The 25,925-nt window shown below is 34.2% G+C and overlaps 1 protein-coding gene across 5 annotated transcripts in view; it reads left to right on the forward strand.

Annotated features, from left to right (window-relative positions):
* Positions 1–25,925, forward strand: part of LOC141566339 (maestro heat-like repeat-containing protein family member 1) — a 109,113-nt gene that overhangs the window by 20,693 nt on the left and 62,495 nt on the right. For all 5 annotated transcript variants that reach the window (XR_012489284.1, XM_074310739.1, XM_074310741.1 and 2 more), the window contains exons 7-14: positions 940–1,038; positions 1,374–1,521; positions 12,495–12,562; positions 16,713–16,854; positions 18,638–18,687; positions 19,970–20,077; positions 22,292–22,408; positions 24,068–24,190. Coding sequence is in view for 4 of the 5 variants with exons in the window: in XM_074310739.1 (XP_074166840.1) it covers positions 940–1,038; positions 1,374–1,521; positions 12,495–12,562; positions 16,713–16,854; positions 18,638–18,687; positions 19,970–20,077; positions 22,292–22,408; positions 24,068–24,190 (855 nt within the window). In the remaining variant the exon portion in view is untranslated. The remainder of the gene's footprint in view (positions 1–939; positions 1,039–1,373; positions 1,522–12,494; positions 12,563–16,712; positions 16,855–18,637; positions 18,688–19,969; positions 20,078–22,291; positions 22,409–24,067; positions 24,191–25,925) is intronic.

The raw sequence follows: 25,925 nt of genomic DNA on the forward strand, positions 1-25,925 counted from the left end.
CTCATCTGTAAATGATTTGGAAAAAGAAATGGCAAAACACTCTAGCATCTTTGCCAAGAAAAACCCCCAAATGGGTCACAGAGAGCAAGAATGACGGGGGTGATTCAACAACAAGTAGTAATGGTAATAATGATAGTGATCTTATAAGCCCTTATAGGGCTTTATAATAAATGCCATGAAAAATATGTAAGAGGATGATGGGCTTAAATTAAAGGATCATGGGATAATAAAATCACAGAATCATCATTTTGGAAATAGGAGGAGAGAAAGTAGGTTGAGTTATAACCATTCATCTGGGGAAACTGGTTATCTGAGAACCAAAGCAAAACAAATAAGCAAAAAACCAGTAGAGGGCAGAAGAGAACCAAATTCAGGACTTTTGTTATGAGAAGTGAAAGGACGAGGGGATAGTGAAATTGATGGCCATGGTGATGGAGGTGGTAATTTGTCTCTCTTCAAAAACCTCCTGCTCCCTTGCCCAGGACAAGTCAAAAGAGCAAAGAGCATGTGATATACAGATGAGTGAACAAAATAAGGGATGCTTCCTGCTAATGTCACTTTTGGTTCTAATGTAATCTAAATAAGGACACTGTTCAACTTCCATTTTGGCACCTATGAAGTAGAATTCAGATCATACTTTGTGAGAAGTTCTCCATTCAAGGTATTCAAAACATTCAAGTGAATTTTACTAAATGAATGAAGATAATTGATTTCAATAACCTATGTATCTTCCTAACTTGACATTTTATGAAAAATGAAGAAAATTAGCTAGGGATTATCTCAATTAATTAGAAAAGTAATTTTCCAATACAGGTGCTCTACACATGGCTTCTATTTTTCCTCATGCTTTCTTTCTGATCATGCCTTTCTGATTTTTTGGTGAAAAAAAGTTGGGAGACTAATGAACAATTCTCTCTGATTTTTACCTTTCTCCCAAAGACTTCAGATGTGACTGAGGTTAATGATGAAAAGAAAAAACTGAAAAATTTATGTCTAGAAATTTTAACTGACTGTGTTCATAACCCCTGCATGGCCAAGGTAAGGCAATTCCTTCATCACTTTTCAGTATACTCATCAACAGAGTTTTCTGACTCTAGAGTAACTGTAATATAAAATCAATATCTTTCTGCAAAGATGCATGAAAGATATTTTCTTCTCTGATAAAAGTTACTAGAGATCCTTACAGAGGGAAGGACTAAGATTCATATGACATTGTCAACTAAGGGAGGCAGGGTAAGAATCTATCCAATTTTTATTACTTTAACTTTCAAGGCATAAGTTTGAGATTGTGGTTAAAATTCCAAAGGGAAAGAAATGATAGGCTTTCATGAGGAAAAAAAATCAGTCTTAATAAAGATCACCTTTTCTCCCAGCTCATGTGGCCAATGCTCCTGGAATACATAGCCCCAGATCAATATGCCAGCATTTCCCTCATCCTTAGTTTTGTGCTCTACCTGGCTGAGAAGCTTCAACATGAAGAGCAGGATGCCCTGGACATCAACTATTCTGAATGTGTACTTGGTAAGTGCATTGTTGTCACATCTGTTAACCTGTAGGGTTAGATGCTATTGTCAAGCACACATTAGGAAAGGTGATGGTGGTCAAGAAAATACTTGTCTCTATTATTATTCCCATTGTTTGTTGTTTCAAACTACTTTAAGACATACTGTTTACTATTTTATTTTGGTGCCCTTCAAGACACATTAGAAGAGAGGAAAAGAAAAACCTTCCCCTTCCCCAGACTGGGAAAGAGAAAGCGAGTGAGAAAGGAAGAGAGAAAAAAGAGAGGGAGGGAGAGGGAGGGAGGGAAAGGAAGGAAGGAAGGAAGGAAGGAAGGAAGGAAGGAAGGAAGGAAGGAAGGAAGGAAGGAAGGAAGGAAGGAAGGAAGGAAGGAAGGGAGGGAGGGAGGGAGGGAGGGAGGGAGGAAGGAAGGAAGGAAGGAAGGAAGGGAGGGAGGGAGGGAGGGAGGAAGGAAGGAAGGAAGGAAGGAAGGAAGGAAGGAAGGAAGGAAGGAAGGAAGGAAGGAAGGAAGGAAGGTTAGATAGACAAATCCCAACAGTAGGTATTATGCCAAAATGCTGGACCTATGAAGGAAAGTCCTTGATGCTTTTTAGTAAGTTGGAAGATCATATTAAAGTTATGGAGGCTCTAACTTATTTTCTCAGTCACTGATTAAACTGATGCTGCCTCCAGGGCTGAAAGATTGCTTTCTAAACTGAGAAATTAATCTAGATTTTGTGGGACTTTTTAATTCAGTTCAGTTCTGATTTCTCAAAATATGTTTCAGAGATTGTGAATAAAAACTAAGTGTTGAAAGATGAGCTGGTATTCTTGGATTACATAATGTATGTATTTGATATTACCTGCATTGTTACTTTGGTGCCTTTGGATTTTTTTACCTTTGTTTTAAAGAAGTGAACTTAAACCTCTTAAGAACACTAAATAAACTTATCCTGTTCTAAAAAAGGGGTGGGGGGAGGAGTACAAGAATACATACATGCAAGTCACCTGACCTCTCTTAAGTCTCTGTTGTCTTCTTTTTAAAATTATAAGATTGGACTATGAGGCCTTTAAGAGGTTCCTTCTGGCTCTAATTCTATGTAACTAAATAACAAAAGCTCTAGATCTTGCTTTCATTAAAATTTCTTTAAGACACTTTAGTAACTCTTGATCTGTGCCCTGATAATCATGAAAGAGGGAATAAGTTTGATCTTCAAAATAGTTATAATCAAGGAACCTTTAATTAAAGACAACCCCATTCAATATTTTATTAACATTGAAGATTGTGCTTTTCTATATGACCTGATTATTATAATAATGCCCTTCAAGAAATACTCTCTTCGGTAACCTGTATCTAAAATCTTAAATGGATTTCATTGATTTCATGAAATCACATTTAAAGGAGAATTAATAAATAACACAGAATATGGATTCTTGATGGCCTGTGAGCCTTATACCATCAAATACGAGAGAAATATGCCTCTAGTCTATTCTGTACACTTCTAAGAACTTACACAATTGACCAAACAGAAAACATAATTGAACAATTTTCCCTAGCTAATTATGCCAAATATAGAGATGAAAAAGATGTTATCAGAGGAATCTATGACCAGAAAAGGATATGAGATAGTCATGAAAAGGTAGAGAGGGATAACCAATGGACAGCTTAAATATTCCATTTGTATCCACACAATGCCAAGAAATCTTATAGGATTCCCTTGCATGTCACTGGTTAGACACCTCTGGATGATTTATAAGAAGGACTAGAGTTTCAGGATGACAAAGAGTGATTAGATTTCAATCTGCACCCACCTCAACTCCTCCAACAATATGCTTCAGTTCTGTTCACTCCTTGTACTATGTCCTCTGGAATTCTCATTTTAAATTTCTTTCTCTTGCAGTCCATCAATCTTCTAACACATGGCACTCTATTCTTGGGCATCCTTTACAAAACTAATTATGTTTTCTCTCATACCTCACAATACACTGATCTGGGAGGAAAGTGAGAATATTCTTTGCTCTTCAAGGTTCTCCCTCTACTGACACCACTCAATAAGTCTTCCTCCTTTGAAGTTCACTGTATATAAATTTACTCTATAGGTCCAGATTCTGGTAGCTATTATCTATCAATCCACAAGTGATTTCTCCATCCATTTTTAAAGGCTTATTTAAGCCTTTTTTATTTTAAAAGCCTTATTTATTTTAAAGGTACTTATTTAACAGACTTCTTTACAGCCTGACAACTATCTCCTCCCATTACTAAAGGGCTTAAATGCTCTCTATTTTTCAATCTAATCAACTTTCATGGCTTTCACCTTCAGCTATGTTTAAAAATAGTCATTATTTATGATCTCTCATCACCCATATATGTACTAATTGTATGACCAAGAGCTCTGAAATATATTTATCCATACATAATTTCCTATTTTCTTTTCCATCCTTCCCTATGTCTTCCTCCTATATATTCATAATCTTTACCATGGACTCTATCTAGGCCTTCTATCCCCCAGTACTTTCCCAGGCCACTTTTCTACTACTCTGTCTTCACATTTCCCCCTTCCCAATCTTAATCTTTATCTACAATTTTACTGTATATGATGCATTATTCTTTAACCTTGTTTATCCTAGTGCTAGCTACCCTAATTAAACCATAGCCTTGATTGTTCCCAACATTTGTTTCCTCTGCTCCTCATGTGTTACTGCATGTAGATGGAAAAGTCATACAACTGGGCCAACTGAGTCTATTACATTTATGTGATGCAAACCCAATTGATTTCGCAATATAATGATTCTATTCTTCCCAAATTTTTTCTCTAGACCAGGGCTTCTTAAAGTTTTTCCACTCAGAACCCCTTTTTGCCCAAGAAATTTTTACGTGACCTCAGGTATATAGATATATGTAGGTATACAATTCAAATATTTCATGATCCCCATATTTAGTTACAAGATGCCATATGGGGTTGCGAATCACAGTTTAAGGAGCTGGGCTCTAGTCTAGACCAACCCAAGTGACTATTTTAATAAAGGCTATTCATATCAGCTTCCTCTTCTCCATCTCAGAACTCCTTTCTCTTCCTGCTCCATTCTCTACTTCTTAAGTCTCTGATGAAAAGTTTGGCAATACAAAACTATATACATATATATATGTGTCTATATGTCTATATATGTCCTACATTCCATTTCCTCTGTCTTGACCAATACATTCCCCCCACCCCGCAAAAAAAAAAAAAAAAAAAAAATCTACCTCTCTTTCTAATCTTCAACCTCTCTCTCCCTTTCTATTGGTTACTTTCCTGCTGTCAACAAACATTCCAATATGTCCTTGATAAATAATAACTATTATCATGTCAAAATCCTATTTGCTCAAATCCTCATTCTATATATCTTTTCCTTTTGTCAATCAAACGCCTAGAAAAAGTTGTTTATATCGTTCCTCACATTAACTTCACAATTCTTTAGATTCTGGTTTCTTAATAAGTTTTTTCTCTTTTATTTTTTTCTCGATTATAAGCTTTTCTCCTTGAACAGAATAAAAAATTTATTTCTAATTACAGCAGGAATTGTTAAAAGCAGCAGTAAAAAATTATAGCATTGTTTGACAGTTACAAATATAAATTAGTTAAAATTCCTGGGCTACCATACCTACTCATGCTTCTCACATATTTCAATAGTAGTGGTATATTTCTTAGCATAATGAAATTGATCATTTTCTTAATGGTCATGAAATATACATCAGCCTTTACTCAGGACATCTGACAAATGATACATAATACTAAACCTTTATAAATCATGATTGCAGATTATTTTTGCCAATTAAAAATTACTCTCACCAATCCACTTATTTTCCCATGCTTCCATGTCTGATCCAGAGACAAAGAGAACTAGATTTTCTCATCTGTATAATTAATTCAAAAATATCTTGTTATTCAACTGCAAGGCTGGACTAATTTGAATAAAATTTGACAGCAGGGCTTGAAGATCTTATTTTTGATTTGTAAAGCTAGTACTTCATGACTAATAGTATGAAAACTTTTTCTTGGCACAACTGAAATGTTATTTGGATGGGGAGCACTATTTTGGTTTGTCAGGGGGGTTTTGTCATTAATTGTCACTGCTAATATTGTTAAATATTTCCAATATAAATTTTTTAAAACAAGAAAACTGATAATAATTTTTTTAATTAGCTACAAGTTTATGGTATTTTGAGGTATATATACATATATACAACCAACCAAAAAAAAAAATATATATATATATATATATATATACACACAACCAAATCAGATTCTGATTACTGCAAATAATTAACTCCCCTGAAGAAGTCTCATTATTTGTATTTGCACTGAATATTTCCATTGAAATGCCCAAAAATGACTATATTTCACCTAATTACAACTTCAAATGGGGCAAATTCAAATATTGAGGACTATTTCTGGGAATTCACAGTTCACATTAATTGGGACTTGGATGTAATTGCAAGAATATAAATGGAAAAAATAACATTAAAAAGTTGAAATAACTTATGAAATTCTGACTCCAAAAAAAGAAACAAGAATACATTTCCCTCCCTTCTTTTAAGAAGTTAGGATTCTGAGTGTTATTATAATTGTTCAATCATTTTCAATCTTGACTATCTCTTCAAGATCACATTTGGTGTTTGTTTTCTTGGCAAAGATGCTGGAGTGCCTTGCCATTTCCTTCTCCAGCTCATTTTACAGATGAGGAAATTGAGGCAACAAGGGCTAATAATTTAACCAGGATGACACAACTAACAAGTATCTGAAACCAGATGTGAACACATAAAGATGTGTCTTTTTGACCTCTATACACTGCACTCCCTTCCTAAGCCATTCTGGGCATAGAACACTGCATATTATGGTGAGCTTGGTTGATCTGTTGGCTAGTTTTGCTGAATGATTCATTTTCCTTTATTTGCTATGAGGAATAGCTCCAAGGGAAGAGGGCAGAGAATATATATTTATGGAAATGAACATGATGTAATAACAAAAATGTCAATACAGATTGTGTTAAAAACTGAAATAAAGATAAATTAGTTGACTCAGTGAAGGTCACATAGCAAGGCAGTGATAGAATAACGCTACATGGCCAGTATTACTGGAAAACAACAAAGGGCAAGGAAGAGGTAATAAGTATTTATAGAGTGACTACTTTAGTGCTCCCCATGCTAAATACACTGCCTAACACATAATAAGTATTCTATAAATGTTTCCAAATATCATATAAATGCCAATAAATTATATTTTATTTAATTTTTAAAATAGTCCTGTGAAGTAGTTGCTATTATTATGCCCATTTTACAGTTTGGGAAAACTGAACCAAACAGATGACTTGCTCAGGATCACACAGCTAAGTGTCTGAAGCTAGCTTTGAACTCAGGTCTTCCTAATTCCAGGCCCAAAGCTATGTCTTGCCCCTGGACTCAGATGACTCTAGAGGAGAGAGTGAGACTGATGATAGCACAGCTCTGCCTCACTTAAGTTCTATTCACTTGCAAGTCACATCACATTCCTGGTCTTCTTTGACAATGAAGGGTAAACAAGAACAATCTCAGGCTCTGTTCACTGTAGACATAAACAGAAAATGGAAGGCTTAAACATGTGAATTGGGAAAGACACCATTATTTAGTCCAAAGTCTGCAGGCAGTGAGCAAGAGAAACAGAATTCATGCCCAGCTTATCGGACAACTAGTCTAGTGCTAAAATATTCTAGCCAAATACTCATCAATTTTTCCCCTTTAACTCTATAATTCAGATTTGAAGGAGTGTAATTGCATGGTATGGCAACTAGATGCTTAGATACCACTCTCTTCTCTTACATTTACTTACTACATAACAAGCAAATCTCTTATTCCTCTTAAATCAAAAAATAATTCTTTTATGACTATAAATTTCAGTAAGAGCAAAGTCAAAATGGTAGGGTGAGAGTCAACATTTTTTGCCTAGCTAACCCAACAGACCTTCTCTGCAAATCCTGGATTCCTATCAAGAAATCCAAATGTCACTGTTATTTTTCCAGTTGATATGATCTTAGCAAGATAAATAGAGAGGTTTGTGGACATAGATAGAGGCTGGCCAGGAGCACAGCACAGTGGCAGCTCTTGTGGACTGGGATCATTCTAGAATCAGAAAGAGAAAGAAAACTTAGTGAGATCTCCAGGGCAGGAAGGTATAAAGAAATCCCAGGGGACTTCTGAAATAGCACTGAGAGCAGGAACAGATGTTCTCTGTCATCCATGACCAATATAGGTCACAGATACAGGAGTGGCTATGTCTAAGCAAGGCAGGATCCTAACCAATTACTGAGCACAAAAAATTTCAAAAATTTAGCTGCATGATTTTGGGTCCAAGAACAGATCAGTGAACCAATTCTAATCTTTAACATAGCACTGAAATGGAAAAAAAAGTCAAAACCAAAGGGAATACAGCAGTTAAATCACTAAATCTGTAGAATTTCCTATCAGACTAACAATAACTAAATCCAACAATAATCTAATAAAACAACTACATACATACCAATAGACTCAAAAATTGGCCAAAAACTTGCAGAATTAAGATCAGGAAGACTACTAACAGGCCTCTCCCCAGGTCACACCACTTGGGAAAACCTAAAAATTTCCAAGTCCCTAAATTGAATTGTGAAAACACTAAAAGCTTAGGTCAGACATTGTTAGGTTCTTACTAAGTGATAATGAGATAATGAGATATTAGGTTCTTACTAAGTACTAAGTCGGTACTCAACAATTCTCTAGTTCTGGCCTTTACTGAAAGTTTTACTTGTGAATTCCTGGGGAAGAGCTTGCATGCTTAGGAGGAGCAAGTTCATTGGTTGAAGTAATTTTTCCCAGAAGCCCTTGCATTGTCCCACGCCCATTCTCTGAGAAGATAAAAGAGGGCAGCTCTGGAGGAAAGAGTTTTGTCTGGACAAGACTTGAGGCTGCTCTCTGCAGGAAGGGAAGTCGTCTCTCTACAAGAAGAAGAATCTGTCAGGGAGATTTGAGTTGACACAGCAGATCTCCTCCCAGAGAGCGATAGGCAGCTTCTGGAGACAACAGCACGTTACAAGACATCTACCCCTATATCACCCCCAAAAGTTAGCAAAGTTCACCCTAAATGAAGTTCAAAGTCTCATGACTGGCTAGAAGAATGAACAAAGAGAAAAAGAAAGCAATGATAAAGAGCTACGCTTATAGGGAATCAAGACACAAACATAGAAAAAGACAATACCCTGAAATATTTACAAGCAAAGCCTCTAAGGAAAATGCAGAGTGGACACAAACTCAGGAAGAATTCACAGAAAACTTATTTTAAAAAGCAATTTGAAAAAATAAGTGGTAATGAAAAAGTAGAAAAAAGAGAAAGTTAAAGGGGAGAAAAAAAGAATAAACAACTTGGTATAAAGAGTTGCCAAAATTATTTGCCAAAGAAAGTAATGCCCCAAAACTTAAAATTAGTTTAATGGTAGCTAATGTCACCAAAAGACATCAAGAATAATAAAACAAAACCAAGATAAAAGGACAAGAGGAGGAGGAAGAGAAGAGGAAGAGAAGGAAGGAAGGAAGGAAGGAAGGAAGGAAGGAAGGAAGGAAGGAAGGAAGGAAGGAAGGAAGGAAGGAAGGAAGGAAGGAAGGAAGGAAGGAAGGAAGGAAGAAAGGAAGGAAGGAAGGAAGGAAGGAAGGAAGGAAGGAGGCAGGGAGGGAGGGAGGGAAAAGAAAATAGGAAATACTTGGAAAAACATCAATGGAAAAGGCAGTAAGAGGGAAGTGGGCACCTCTTGATTATCCTTTGATTTGATTCAGATGGATTTTTTTAAAGAAGGACAAGGCCAAAAATCATAATCACAATCAAAACAAAACCAAAAATAGACCTAATAAAAGAGGTAAAATGAAAATTATATTTTACTGAAAAGTATCATAGGTAGTATATTAATATCAATGCTGAACATATGAACCAAATGGCATAACATTTAAATTATTAATGGAAAAGTTAGATACGTTACAAAGTGTGGGGAGTCCATTTACAACAATCAGAGCTAGAAAAATTTATCCATAAAATAAATAAGAAATTAAAAGAGATTAACAAAATTTTAGAAAAGTTGGATATGATTGATCTCTAAAGAATACTAAATGGGAATAGAAAGGAAAATATTTCTTAGCTATATATATCACCTTCCCAAAAGTTCATCATGTCATATGAAAAAAAAATCCCACACAAATAAATGCAGAAAAATTAAAATGTATCTTTTTCTAACCAAAATTCCATTCAATAAAGGACATTTGAAGTATAAAATTTTAATTAATTGGAAATTAAATAATTTTATTGTTAAAATGGGTGGGTCAAAGAACAAATCATAGAAACAATAATTTAGCTAAAGATAATGACAATAGTGATACAAAATACCAAAATTTGTGCAATACAATAAAAGCAGTACTAAGGAGAAATTTCATGTCTCTAAATGCTCATATCTACAAAAAAGAGAAAGATCAGATCAACAAATTGAAAATATAACCAAAAAAATAAAGAAAAGAAAAAGAAAATCAAGAAATTAAAAACTCCAATTAAAGACCAAAATATAAATCCAAAAAAAATCAAAGGAGAAATTAACAAAGTTAAAATAAAAATTACTGTTCAATATTGCACTAAAATGCTAATACAATAAGACAAGAAAAAAATGTCAAATAAATAAGCATAAGAAATTTCTCTTTCCAGATCATATATTGTTTTGCTTAGAGAAACTTAGTTACCTTAAAAAATAAAACATTTTAAAATTCAGCTAAATTACGGATAAAAAAAAAAATAAATCCACACAGATTACTGGTATTTCTAATATAATATCCTGCAATACTGAAAATCCTACATTAATAGATAAAAATAGAAATTCTATTTGAAATAAATGCAGACAGTATAAAACACTTGAAAATCTACCTGTTAAATAAGCACAGTAGCTATATAAATAACTTAAAATATACTCTTCCCACAAATAAAGGCAGATCTAAATAATTGGAGAAATATTAATTGCTCATGGGTAGGCCAAAACAGCAACACCAAGAAAAATAACAATATAATAATAATATATAAATTAATATACTTATTCAGTCCAAAACAAACTATCCAAAAATGACTTTATACATATTGAAAAAAATGAGAGCAAAAGTCAAAAAGTCAAGAATATGAAAGGAATAAATAAAAAAGGTAAAGAAGGAGATTAACAATACTAGATCTCAAGCTACATTACAAAATTATAATCAACAAAAAATAATTTGATGTTCAATAAGAAATAAAATTGTTGATTAATGGAACAAATCAGATAACAATATACAAAAACAAATAAGCAAAGTAATTTAGTGTTTGATAAATGCGCTGATTCCATCTATAGGGTTACTATTTGAGAAAAACTACTGGGAAAATTGAAAAGCCCAAAGACAGAAAGTAGGCATAGACCAACATCTCACACCATTTATCAAGATAAGTACAAAATCAGTACATGATTTAAACATAAGGGTGATATCATAAACAAATTAGTAGAACATGAAAGAAATTACCTATCAGATCTATGGATATCAATAAAGTTCATGGCTTAATTAAAGAGAGAGATGTTCAAAGGAAATAAAATAGATAATTTTGATTACCTAAAATTAAAAATATTTGGCACAAATAACCAAAGTAGGTAAAATTGGAAGAAAATCAGGAAACAAGGGAAAAAAGTCTTGGCAACAAGTTTCTCTGATAAAGGTTTCATTCCTAAAATACATGGGAAATTTAATCAAATTAAAAAGAATAAGAATCATTCTCTCAGTTGATAAATGGTCAAAGGAACTGAATAGGTAGTTTTCTTTGGAAGAAATGAAAGTTATCAATTGAGCATATATAAAAATTATCTAAATCATTAATAGAGAAATGGAAATTAAAATCCTCTGCAGTAATACTTCACACTCAGATTATTTAAGATGACAAAGAGATATATCCCCAGAGATCCAAGAAGGAGGGGAAAGACCATGTGCACAAAAATATTTATTCTCATGTCTTCTGTGGTAGCAAAGATTTGAAGAACTGAGAGGAGGCCCATAAATTTGGATAGAAGGAACAAGTTTTGATTTATGAATGTTTTAGAATACTATTGTTCTCTTAAAAAATGTGAGGAAATGGTTTCAGAAAAACCTAGAAAGACTTGTATGAACTAATACAAAATGAAGCAAAAACAGGACAACTTATATAGTAACAGCAATATAGTAAAGACAATAGGCTCTAAAGGACATAGTAACTCGAATCAACTAAATATTCAAGCACAATTTCAAAGATGTCATGATTAAATATGCTATTCATCTCCAAAAAGAGAAAGAAAGAATTCAAGATAAGATTGAAGCATATTACTTTCTATTCTTTGCTTTTTTTTTTTTCTTAAAACGTGACTAAAATAGAAATTTGTTTCACATGACTATATATAGTTGTAGTGGGCTTTATATTTCTGAATTTTTAATGATCGGAGGTGAGGAGGAGAAGAAAAAGGAAAATAATTTGGATTGGAAAATGAAATTGAATTTTTTAAAAGACTGTTATAAGGCAGGTGATGATTTTCACTATTAGAAGGAATTTCCTCACTAGAAGTTCCCTACACCAATGACACAGTTCCAAAATATACTTTGGTAGAGAAGGCATCCAGGATAGCAGGCTGTTAATCCTTGAACCAAGAGCACCTGTATTCAAATCCTATCTTCTGATAGGTTCTAATTATGTGATCCTGAGAAAATAATATAACCTTTCAGTACTCTCAGACAATATATTACAGATAAGCTGTCCCTCTAAATTAGTAGAGGGAATTTCCACATGAGGCATTCTTCAAACCAAAAAATTCACAGGTACAGACACAATATAAACAAAACTCTTGTGATCTTATTTTCTTTTAGCTATTCTCACTTAATTTTTTTTTCAATTCAAAGCTAGAGAATCATTCAATGGCTCTTTTTTCCCCAAACACAGGAACAATTATCATGCCTACAGGAAACAGAAGAACTCCAACACCTCAATTCCTTCTCTTGCAGCTCATGGTAAGTAAGCCAAGTGCCCTGGATTTATTTTTTATATCTAAAATGTAAAGAATTTATACAAAGGAATCTTTGGCATAGGATTAGCCTGACAAAGTTAGTTTTAGTTAAAAGTTAATAGTTAATCATTCTATAGATTTTCCTAAGATTAATACCCTCCTTCCCCCCATGTTTAGAACTACATAGAGACTAATTGAGATATGTCATACAAAATGATACATTCCTAATAAAAAAAAAAAAAACATGAGGAGCATAAGAATAAAAGGGGTTTTCCTTAAAATGATAGCATCTATATAAACCCATCAGCAAACATATGAAATGGAGAAAAATTAGAAGCATTTACAATAACATACAAATGAAACAAAGGTGTTATTACTCAATATTGTACTAAAGATGTTAGCAATAGCAAGAAGAGAAGAAAAGGAAATCAAATAATTAGAATAGGCAGTGAGGAAACAAAACCATTATTCCTTGCAAATGATATGATAGTATACTTAGAGAATTCTAGAGAATCAACTAAAATACTAGAAATAATTAACAACTTTAGCAAAGGTGCAGGATATAAAATAAAGCCACATAAATCATCAGCATTCCCATGTTACCAACAAAGCACAAAAGCAAGAGATAGAAAGAGAAATCCTATTTAAAATAACTATAGACAATATAAAATATTTAGGAGTCTACCTGCCAAGACAAATACAGAAACTATATGAACACAGATACAAAACATTCTTCACACAAATAAAGTTATATCTAAACAATTGGAAGAATATCAAGTACTCATAAGTAGGCCAAGCTAATATAATAAAAATTACAATTCTACCTAAATTAATCCAGCAGTCTCACCACTAGTTATATAGCTCAAAGGACCCACATATGCAAAAATATTTTTAGCAGCTCTTTTTTGTAATGGCAAGGAACTAGAAACTAAATGGATGCTCATCAGTTGGGGAATGACTAAATGATTTATAGCATATGAATATAATGGAATGTTATTATTCTATAAGAAATGATGAACAAGCTGATTTCAGAGAAGTCTGGGAAGACTTACAAGAACTGATGGTGAGTTAAGTAAACAGAACCAGGAGAACATTGTACACAGTATCAGCAAGATTATTTGATGGTCAACTGTGATGCAATGCAATGATTCAAAACTATTCAAGACAATTTCAATAGATTTAGGAAGCCATCCATATCCAGAGAGAGAATTATGAAGAACTTAATGTGGATTGAAACATAGTATTTTCATCTTTTTTGTTTGTTAGTTTTTTCTTTATCATGGTTTTTTTTCACTTTTGGTATGCTTTTTTCTTGGAAATATGACAAATATGGAAATATGTTTAAAAGCATTGCACATATTTAACCTATATCATATCGCTTGCTGTCTTAGGGAAAGGGCAAAATAAGGGAGGGAAGGAGAAAAATTTGGAACACAAATTCTTACAAAAATGAATGTTGGAAACTATCCTTATATGTATTTGGAAAAATAAAATACTATTGAAACAAAAAAGAAAGACATATGTCTCTCATGATCACCAATTCACTGATCAAGAACACTTGGAGTCACTTTCAGAGAAAAGATTCTATAAACAACTTGCCATCTGACTTTGAACAAACCAGCCATATTCAGAGGCAGTGTAGTAGAATAGGAAAAAATATTATCCCCAGTGGCTTTGCATTCAAATATCAGTCTTCACCTTCCTAGGTCCTAGTTTCTTTATCTATAAAATAGCAAAGTTAAAATCAATGATCTCCAAGGTCCAGTCTAGATCTAGACCAGGAATTCTTTAAAAAAATTTTGTGTCACAGTCACCTTGGCAGTCTGGTGAAAGCATGTGGACCTTTCTCAGATTGTTTTTAAATTCATAAAAGGAAATACATAGAATTGCAAGGAAAACCATGTATGCTGTAATGCGGTTATCAAAATATTAAAGAAAACGAGTTTACAGACTCCAAGGTAAGAAGGCTTATAATTCTATAACCTGAGGTTATTTTAAAAAGAATGCAACTTTTTATAAAGAGAAGGAGGAGGGGGGAGAAGAAGAGAAAGAAGATGACAAGGAAAAAAGGAGGAACAAAAAAAGGAGAAGGAGGCGAAGGAGGAGGAAAATAAAAAAATAATCATTGTATAACCTTGTTGTGAGGCAAATATTTCTAGGAAATTTAAGATAAGATTGGAGAGGATAATTCAATTCACCTAGATTGTAGGGGGTCTTGAATGCTAGCCTCAGAAGTTTAAACCTTTACTATAGAAATTTTCTGAAAAATAAATTGACATGATAAAAGCTATGGTTTAAAAAAATCAGTTCAATGGCAGGGTACAGAAATTAATAGATCTTTGGGGGCAGGAGAGAGAAATAAAAGAAGAAAGGATTAGATTTTAGCTGAGATTGAAAGGAAATCTGGGAAGGGAGAGAGAAAAAAGAGAGATTGGCAGACAGACCGACAGAAACAGAGACAGAAAGAGGCAGAAAGCAATCCAGATATGGGAGCAGCCAAGGGAAAATGCAGAGTTAGGAGATGGAATGTCTTGTGTAAAAGAAATAGCAAGGAGATCACTAAATCAGTAGGGATGTAGAAGAGAATGAGATGTAAGATATAGAAAGGTATGAGGGGCAAATTACAAAGAGCTTTCAAAGCCAAATAAAGGATTACGGGGTATTTGGGATATTCATAAAGGACTGGTTATCTCTGATGTTAGATTTGCTGAGCAGTTTCCAGGGCTGTACATCATCTTTAGTGTCCATCTATTATCCAACTCCCACCTCTGGCTCCAAAAAAGCTGTAGCTCACTCAGTGGCTCCACAGTCTTGGCAGATGGGCTAAGTCAGATTGAGGATAATTCATCAGTGAGGTAAGGGGATGTCTACACCACACAAGAGAAGATTTCCCTCAGCAGAATGGGTAGGAGGGAACAATCTGTTCCAATAGCCATGAATGCAGCAAAGCAAATGTTATGGAATGTTTACAGCATGATCAGATATCAGAGGTCCCAAGATCATATACGATTATCAGGCCATGAACAGTCATCTTGACTTTTATCTTGACCATGAATTTTGATGACGCTGGAAGAGAAAATCAGATTGATGACTTTGTGCAACTATGTCTCACTTAAATCCATCTCATGAGAAAGTCAAAAATCTATGATGTTTCTGGTCCTCTTCAAAAAGATGATTATACATTTGATCTTGAAGACCATAAGTATACACTAAAGTTCTTTGAATTGGAGAGGATGATAGCTGTACTTTAAGAAGACCACTCTCAGTGGATGATGGGTAAGAGTAAAGAAATACTTAAGACAGTAAGTGCAACCAGAAAGTTAAATAATTCAGAAAGGAGGGCTGCCAGGACTAATTATTTCTCGAATCATTTGTTGGATCTCTTTTGCCAAGAATCACATTTCTTAACATTTTCTCCTCCTGGGATTCTTTCTGCAAGATTCAGTTTCTCCTCTTGGGCAGGTAGCTCAACTATAAGATGCCCTGGCCAAATACCTTTTTTCCTCTCTCCTCCTCAACTGCCCTCTAGATGAGGAAAGGACAGATTTTAAAAAGTTGTTTCCTGCCACAAATCTCTGTTTCTGAGTTTTAAACTAAGCAAGCTTAACTTTTTAAAAGTCATATCATGGGCACGGTCAGTCTCCAGCCAACCAATAACAAGCTGCCTTTCTAATTCAACCTGGAAAACTTCTTCAGATTTATAAACAAATGACATGGCAATTGAAATCTCATTTCAATTACCATTAATTTCTCATCCTTTATGATTTCATCATCTCTTCTGGGAAGTGGATAGGGGCAATTTCTCTCTTCTCCCTCTCTACTATATCTGTAGAGTATAAGCTTCAAACTAGATAGAAATCTGTATTGGTAGGGATAATTTTCTCTCTGGGTGTTCCTTATAATTATGAATTCACAAGTATTGACAAGATAAAAATCAGTGTTTTGTTGAATATCAATAATTAATCAATCTATCAAAAATGTATATTAAGCACCTATTATATGGAGTCACCACTATGTGGAGTGCCAGGGATGCAATAAATGAAGTAATTCCTACTCACAAAAAATGTATATTCTCCCAGAGCATGACATTTTAATGAGGAAAAAGGTTGGAAATTCTCTCCATGAGATCATATTTCTTCCTCCTCCTTCCCCAGGTACTTTCTTACTCTAATAACGTGAGCAAAAATATTCGGAGAAGTGCCCTTCAGATCCTTTCAATTCTCCATCACCAAATCAACAAACACCTGGGGAAGGGATGGGTTTTGAAAATTGAGACCCTGCTCAACTACATGGAAGGTAAGGTGTAAGAAAGACCTTGCTCTACACAGGTTAGATGACAAGATGTCATTTGAGTCAAAAACTCAGCCTCTTTCTCATCCCATCCTCTACCACCTAGAGAAGGAATTAGACTTGGAATCAGAGAGTTTAAGTTCTATCTCTGATAACTGCTGGCTATGACACTGGGCCTGCTGACTGTGTCATCCTGGACAATCCTTTGTGCTTACCTCCTTCAACTGTAAAATAAAAATTTGGACTAGATTGGGCCCTGACCCCTTTAAGCTCTTAATTTTTGATCCTATAATCTAGCCAGGAATTTCTTAGTAAGGAAAATAACATGAGATATTATTGTCAATGAAATCCATACAGATGAGGGGGCAGGGGGAGAAGGAATGAGAACAAGAAAGGAAAGAGGAAATGAAGGAAGGAAAGAGGGAGAGCAGGAAGGAAAAAGAGGGAAAAGGAAGAAAGTAAGTAACAAAGGAATGAAGGAACAAGGGAGGAAAAAAAGAAATTATTCTATCACTCTGCCCAAAAGGCCACAAAACTCTATATACCCTTTGATCCAGTACCATTACTAGGGTCTGTATCCGAAAGAGATCACAAAAAATTAAAAGGACCTAGATGAACAACAATTTTTTGTGGTGGCAAAGAATTGGAAATCGAGGAAATACCAATAGACTAGGGAATGGCTAAACAAATTGTGGTATATGAATGTAATTGAATTTTATTGTTTATAAGAAATGATGAGTAAGTGGATTTTCAAAAAAAAACTTGGAAAGTCTTAACATGAATTGATGCTGAGTGAAGCCAGCAGAACAAGGAGAACAGTGTACATAGTAATAGCAACATTGAGCAGATGATCAAATTTGATAGACTTTGTTCTTCTCAGAAATACAATAATCTAAGACAATTTATTGTTAAAAAGTTTAAGTTTTGGATTCCAGATAACATCTATTCTGAGAGCCAGAATAGCATAATAGCTAGAATGCTGGATTTGGAATCATGAAGATTTGAATTCAAATCCAGCCTCAGACACTTTCTAATCTTGTGATCTTGGAAAAACTACTTAAGCTTTCTATGTCTCAGTCCCTCATTTGTACAATGATTATATTGTACTCAATAGCTTCTAAGGTCTCTTCAAGCTTTAAATCCATGTTTGACCTTATTCTGTAAACAAGGAACTAAGACTCAGAAAGTTCAAATAATCTGTCCAGAGTAAAACAGTAAAAAAAAAAAAAAAAAAAAGCAAGATTCAAATACAAATTTAGTGATAAATTCAGCTGATAATACAATTAATGTGATTCTAATATTTATTAATATCTCAATTTTAATGTGTCTTAATTTGAATGTTGAGGAATGTTGGGAAATATTCCCACTCTTCAGGATTTTATAAAAGATAATTTTGTTATCTCTATAAATGAGTACAAAACTATCCACTTTCAATGGGAGAGTCAGTTAACAGGCAATTATGAAGCATTTACTATGTTCTAGGCAGTGTGGTAAGCAATAGAGATACAAAGAAAGGCAAGAATAGTCCCTGCTTTCAAAGTGCATACATTTTGATAGAGAAGACATGAAAAATTAAGCACAAACAATACACAAATAGAGGTAGAGAATGTTTTTCAGAAGGTAATCTCAAAGGGAGAAGGGACAGGCAGCTAAGGGAGCTAGGAGAGTCCTCCTGAAGAAAGTGAGACCTGAACTGAGAGTCTTGAAAGGAAATCTGGGAAACCCAGAAGCAAATGTGAGGGGACAATTATGATGTACAGATGACATTCGTGTTCCTTCCTTTAATAAGGTGATGGGATATCCTGCTGTCAGAAATTCTGGGAGGAGAAGATACTATTGGTAAGTTGGTGATAGACTTGTTATTTTAGTGGTTATCATAACAAGTCAAATAGTTTATATTTTGACCTAGTATTAGAGTCCATTGCTGTAACAAAGAATGTAATGGGCCAATAATGCTGGAAGTATTGGACTTGTTTACTTATGTGTTTAAGAGAAAAAGACATATGGCTTAACTGAAAACATGTAAAGTAGCATGGAATCAGTGAGGCAACAAGAGGAAAATATCAAGGTAGCTCACCAAACCCTTCTTGCTGGAGCTTAGACTTACACATCCAAGGAAGAGCAGAACTAACATACCCCAGGAAGTCTCAGGAACAATCATCTCTGCTATAGCAGGAAGATAATATCCAAGATATGTTTTGAGAGTATACTCCCTGGGCATAGCATATTATTATACTTATTTGTCCTTGGAACTGTGGTTCAATCTTCAAGAAATAGGGCAGCTCAGTTATTCTACAGAGCCATAAGAGGGTTTTATCTGTGAATGCAAATGGCCTCCCATCTCTGAGCTCACAGTCTGGGAAATGCCAATTACCTGGAAAATTCTAGGACAGAAACTGTCAGGAATAGAAGATCTAGAAATGGGAGTATTTAGAAAAGGGATAGGCAGAAGGAAAGCATATAGTAAGGGTATAGATAGCATCGGGCAGAAAAAGTTCTGGAAAAACAACAACAGAGATTTAGTAATACTTGTTGATAATGTATCACGTTTAGGAGGAAGTTAAAGAATTAATTGTCAATCTGCCTATTCTGTAATAATTGACCTCTGAGCCTGACAGGACAAAAAAAAATCAATCTGAGCAGACAATTAATATTGTTGGCCAGTCTGGGAATACAGAACAAGGTCCATGAGCCAAAGATATTTTATAGAGGTATCCTTGGCTCCCACTATAGAAATCTCACAAAAACCCTCCATCACTTGTCAAAAGACTTGCTGAGGGGCAGCTAGGTGGCACAGTGGATACAGCACCAGCCCTGAATTCAGGAGGACCTGAGTTCAAATCTGGTCTCAGACACTTAACACTTACTAGCTGGGTGACCCTGGGCAAGTCACTTAACCCCAGCCTCAGGAAAAAAAAAATTTTGCTGAATAAGATTTGGTATATATTCCATGCCCTTTTTCTAGATCTTCCCCCCCCCCATGCAGAAAAGTTGAATAAAGATAAGATAATGGGAGAAGGGAGAGCCCTGATCCATTTGTCTCATTTAGATCTAGGAAAGAGTGCATTACTAGTGGAAACAAGAGCTTGCACTGAATTTAGAATGACTTCTCTCTTCATAGTTTCTTGATTATACACTCCAGTGTATAACAAAACAGAAATGGATCTTCCACTTCTTAGAGGATGTCATCGCTCAGTTGCGCCTTGGGCAAGGATCTTCCAGTGAGAAGGTTAGTTCTGATGGGCTGAGGATCAGCCTTACTCAATAGCATTTTGTTAAAGCCATATGTTACAAAATTTGAAAGATGCTACAAGGATCCCTTACTCCCCAGATATCTCCCTAAGGACGCCTGAAAGTTGAATTTCGAGATTAATTAAAAAAAAAAAAGCAATGAGATCAAATCTCTGTACTGATATTTACAAACTGTCTCTCTGAGACTTCATCTTTAATTTGGGGTATTAATTGATCTCTTCCCAAATCACTTTCTATATATTATGTACACATTTTGCAAATGCCAATTTAATGTATGTTGTATCCTCTTACAGAATATGAACTCTTTGAACTAAAAAAAAGTTATAATTGGTTCGTTCCTTATTTGGATAATGGATTAGACTAGAAGCCTCCCGAGATCCTTCCAACTCTAAAACTCAGTGCTTCTGTCTATGATGACTAAAAACTACTAGCTCCAGTTGATCAAAGCTACTGAGACACTTACTGATAAGTGGTCATTCAACCTCTGTTACAAGTCCTCCAGAAACCCATGTTCTTCTGAGGAATCCCATTCCATATATAGATAGTTGTAATTCTTTTGCAAGTTCTAAAACTTGTTCTTGAGGCCAAAAGAGAACAAATCTTATCACTCTTCCAAGTGAGAGACTAATTAAATATTTGAACACAACTATAAAGTCCCCCTGAATTTCCCCTTCTCTAAGCTAAACATCCCAGTCCACATAAGGAGCCTCATAGAATGATATCAAGATTCTTTCAGTACCATATGAGAGGTTCAAACTTTATAGGAACCATGACTGGTTGAAGGAGAGTATTACTTCTTTCTTCTTTCTTTCTTCTTTCTACTGTGTCTCTTCAAGACAGGGAATTTCTATCCATACTTGGGATTCCTTTCTTTCTACTCTCCTTAATATAGGTGCACATCACCTGTATTTGATGTGTTATTGAGTATTTTAAGTAGATATGTTATTGAAAACATGCTTGTAAAACAAATTCTATAAGACAGAATATATTTCCCTTTGGTTTCCAAAATTAAAGTAGTTATATATTTAAATGAAGGGAGAATGACTGTAACTTATATTTTAAAATGTAGAAAATTTTAAAAAGAACAAATGTTATACCAGAAATGCACTCCATTGAAGAAATGTCTTTATGTGAGCAAACTGTACAATGTAAGTTGCCAAACAATTTTAAAAGACAAGTTTCCTTTAAATGCAATTGTAGCTCTATAACTTTGTCAGCTTCTTTTAAAGTCTGTTTATGTGCTAGTTTTTTAAAGACCATGTATCAAATCCTTTCCACTTCCACTACCTTTAATTTATATTTTCTAATACAATTTTCTCTTTAATAGTTTGTTTCTTATTTGTTTCAAAATTAGTTTATTTAACTAAAACTTCTGCATTTGATATTATAATACATTAAAAGGACTTTGTTTTATTTTTCTTTAGTATCTGCTCTAAATAGCAAAGGCATGGTCAGATGAGAGTAACTAACTAGAACTCAGCTTCTCGTTTAGTAGCTCCAAAACATGGCTGGAATATATGCTGGAGAACAAATGGGTCATTGCTACAGGGAATTCTGGGTGCATTTTAGTTGGGTTTAACTTTATCTCCTCCAAATGAAGATAAACAGTATAGGTTTTCACAAGGAGGAAAGAATAGATTTATTCACTTGAAGGCAGAAAACCAAACTAAAAGTAATGGATAAAATTTGCAAAAATGCAAATTTAACCTGAAAAAATAATTATTTCTAATTATTCACAACTACTTAAAAATTTTCAAATTCTCAAATAATCATAGAAATACACAATCCAAGCTTCTTCCTTATTGTTATTATGCTGTCAGAGAGAAAATAAAATTTTACCATTATTTTTAAATTACTAGGGTATAAAGAAAGAAGAAAACTAGTTCACTTCTGGTGGAACTATAAAATGCTATAACCTTTTCACAAATCGATATGATTTTTAAAAGTAATAGCAAAAATATTGTTCACAACCTTTGATTTAATAATCTTTTGACTAATGCCATAAATAAAGAATGTCATTAAAATAAGGGAAAAATATTTCTTTGTATCAAAAACATTTTTAAAAAACTTTTTTTATATAATAGCCACACAGAAAGAAAGGAAGGAAGGAAGAAAAGAAATGGTTTCTTCTAATGGTTTCTTCACATTGTTCAAATACCTGAATAGTCAATATAGTCCTATATCTTTGCAGAGTTTTCTCTACCAGTCCTGGGGAATTGCTCAGAAGTTAGTAGACTATAAAAGCAGTGAGGACCATCTATGGACTTGCCTTGAATCCATAAATTGTAAAGAAAAAGAAGAATGTGAGGTAAAAACAAGGTTTCTTCCTAAAATCTACTTCATTTGTTAGTCTATTCATTTATTTTTTTTCTGTAAATATTTATTGAACATCAAGGGGAAAACGTAGCATAGCAAAGTGCATTGACTTTACAAGTCAGAAGATCTAATTTCAATTCCCAGTATTGATAGTTGTTAGCTGTGTGATTTTGAATCACTTAAACTATTCTGTCTTTTAGTTTCCTGGTCTGTAGAATAGGAATTATGATGCTTACAACACCTATTTCATAGAGTAGTTGTGAGAAGGGCATTTTTGTAAAGCTTAAAGCAACATATGCATGTGTATATTTGTGTGTTGTTTTTTACATCACCTTCATTTTCAAGTAGATACCATCTTTCCTCCCTTGGTAAACCATTTCTTATAACATGGAAGAAGAAAGAGGGAAAAACAGTTTCAGATAAACTAATCAATTGTATCTAATAGTATATGCAATATTGCACTCCTATAGTCCTTTCACCTTGGAAAGGATGGAGGGAGGTACATTTTTAAAGTTTTTATTGATTTATATACAAAACAATGTAATAGATGCAGATTATAAGATTTGGCCCTTGCCTCCATGATGCTTACAATCTTAATTGATGAAATCAGAAATAATATTTGTGAAGTGCTTTGCAGATCCTAAAGCACTGTATATTATTATTAATATTTAATATCGATAATTATAACACAAATTAGAATATTATAACACAAAAGAAAGAGAAGATCTGAAAACGCAAAAAGGAAACAGGAGATGCACAAACCTAGAGACATCTCTGTCCTAAAGTTCAAGCGGACTATTCATATCTGACCTGTGGTAGAGCCTTCTGAGCTCATATTAAACTATTCAGCCAAAGTTAAAAACAATGTACCTTGATCCCAACATTGTGAAATTATTGGGTCTCTTCGAGTATAAAAGATCAACAGTGATAGACCAAAAAGAAAGGTAGGAAGTGCTGTTGATTCAAAGGAAAGGAAAAGAGGTCATTTCCAGGGACAGGAGAGAAAGGAGGAAGATCAAGGAATGTTTCCTTTAAGAGACAGAATGTAATTTGAATCTTGAATATTTTATAGAAACTGAACAAATATAGCTGAGGGAAGAGCATTTGAGAAGGCAACATCATGAACAAAAAAAATTTGGAATTCCCAGGCATAACAACCCAGTTCAGCTAAAAATTTATATTTGTGATGATGGTAGTGAGAGTTGGATTGGTTAAGACCACTGGACTCAATTTTAGAAGGACATTGAATACCAGTAAAAGAATATAGGACTTTTTTCTGGGTGAGGAGGATATTTGAAGGCTTTTGAGCAAGTGGGTAACATGGTCACAACAATGTTTTAAGAAGCCTCTTAAGAGCATGGAGGGTTAGAGCTGAAAAATTTAATAGACCTCATTTATTACATTTCTTAATAAGAAAGCTGAGTTTCTGAGAGAGAGAGAGAGAGAGAGAGAGAGAGAGAGAGAGAGAGAGAGAGAGAGAGAGAGAGAGAGAGATTGAGATTGAGATTATTTCCCTAAAGTCATACAGCTACTTGCTGGTAAAAGCAAGAAGAAAATCAGATTGCTGGCTTTTCAATCCAGAGCTCTTTATATTCCCAATTCTACCTCTCTGTGTTGTCTTTTTCTAATAATGTACAAGCTTATTTTTCAGGGATTTGCTCATGGCGTAGGGATCTGGGCTTCTGGCCACCTCCATGAGGCACTGGATAATTTGGAAAGGATGGGGATGCTTATTGAAAAGTTGCATTATGGAAAGATGCTGTACTACCTGGAGGTAATTAGTTCATTTTTCCTTTTCTTGTTTCTCTAGTTCCATCAGTTAATCAGGTAAGAATGAAATGGGAGTGTTCTGTCAATTTCTCTTACCCTTAATCTTAGTCACAAAAATGGAGTCCCTATTCTGTGAGAGTCAGGACTAATGAATCAATCTATCAGCCAGCATTTATTAAGTTTTGCTATATACTAGGCACTGGGCTAAGCACTGAGGATACAAAGAAAGATGTAATAATAAGGGAGAAAGGAATTAATTTAGAAAAAAATTAGAAAATTTAGAAAATTAGGGAGTTGTGTCCAAATTTCAGATTTACAAAGTAGACACAAACAACTTTAGATGTTTGTGTATGTACACACATACATATATATATATATATATATATGCACATACACATATATGAGAAATATTTTCCAATTTTATATTAAAATAATTTAAACACCTTTTTAAAAAGTTTTGATTTCCAAATTCTAGATCTCCTTCCCTTCCTCCCTTCTCTCTCCCAACACAATAAATAATTAAATATAGTTTATACATGTGCAATCATGTTAAACATTTCCATATTTGTTATTTTGTACAAAAAGACGAAGAAAGGAAGGAAGGAAGGAAGGAAGGAAGGAAGGAAGGAAGGAAGGAAGGAAGGAAGGAAGGAAGGAAGGAAGGAAGGAAGGAAGGAAGGAAGGAAGGAAGGAAGGAAGGAGGGAGGGAGGGAGGGAGGGAGGGAAGGAAGGAAGGAAGGAAGGAAGGAAGGAAGGAAGGAAGGAAGGAAGGAAGGAAGGAAGGAAGGAAGGAAGGAAGGAAGGAAGGAGGGAAGGAAGGAAGGAAGGAGGGAGGGAAGAGAGGGAGGCAGGAAGGAAAGAAAGGAGGAAGAAAGGAAGGGAGGAAGAAGAACAATAGCATGCTTCATTCTGTATTCAGGCAATACCAGTTCGTTATCTGGAGACAGATAGTAAGCTTCATCATGAGTCCTTTGGGATTCTCTTGGGTCCTTGTATTGATCAGAAAAATAGCTAAGTCATTCACAGTTCGTCATATAATATTTCCTTTATGTGAACATTGTTCTCTTGGTTCTGCTCACTTCACTTTGTATTAGTTCATGTTAAATTTATTTATTATTATTATTATTATTATTATTATTTACAATAGCAATGAATGTCCATTAAATGCCTAATATATTCAAGATCTTGTATTGGGAAGAGAGCATAATTTTCTGAAATAGAGTTGATAACTTGATGTATTTACTGTACTTTGATCTGACCACAGATGAAAGATTGTATTCAGATCTGGGTACCATAATATATAGGAAGGGCATTGATAAAGTGAAGAACATTAAGAGAAAGGTAGCTAGGGAGGTGAAAGACCTTGAGGACATATAATGGATCAGTGGAAGAAAGTGGAATTTTAGCCTAATGGATCAATGGAAGAAACTAGGAATTTTAGCCTGGAGAAGAGGTCTTGGTCAGGGGAAGTGTTCATACTTATTTTCAAATATTTGAAGGGGATGCATGTTTTTTTGTTGTTCTTGTTTTTTTATTTTTTTTTGTCCCAAGGGACAGAACTAGAATAAGTAGGATGAAAATGCAAGGAAGTAAATTTAGGAGAGAATTTCATATCAGGAAAAAAACTTACAAATAATTGGAGCTATCTGAAAAATGTTTATAGTCTGACTTGTGAAGTCTTTTGTAAATCAAATTATATTTAATATTACTTTCCCCAGTTACATGTAAAACAATTTTTA

The sequence above is a fragment of the Sminthopsis crassicaudata genome, chromosome 4 (genome assembly GCF_048593235.1).
Source record: "Sminthopsis crassicaudata isolate SCR6 chromosome 4, ASM4859323v1, whole genome shotgun sequence".
NCBI lineage: Eukaryota > Metazoa > Chordata > Mammalia > Dasyuromorphia > Dasyuridae > Sminthopsis > Sminthopsis crassicaudata.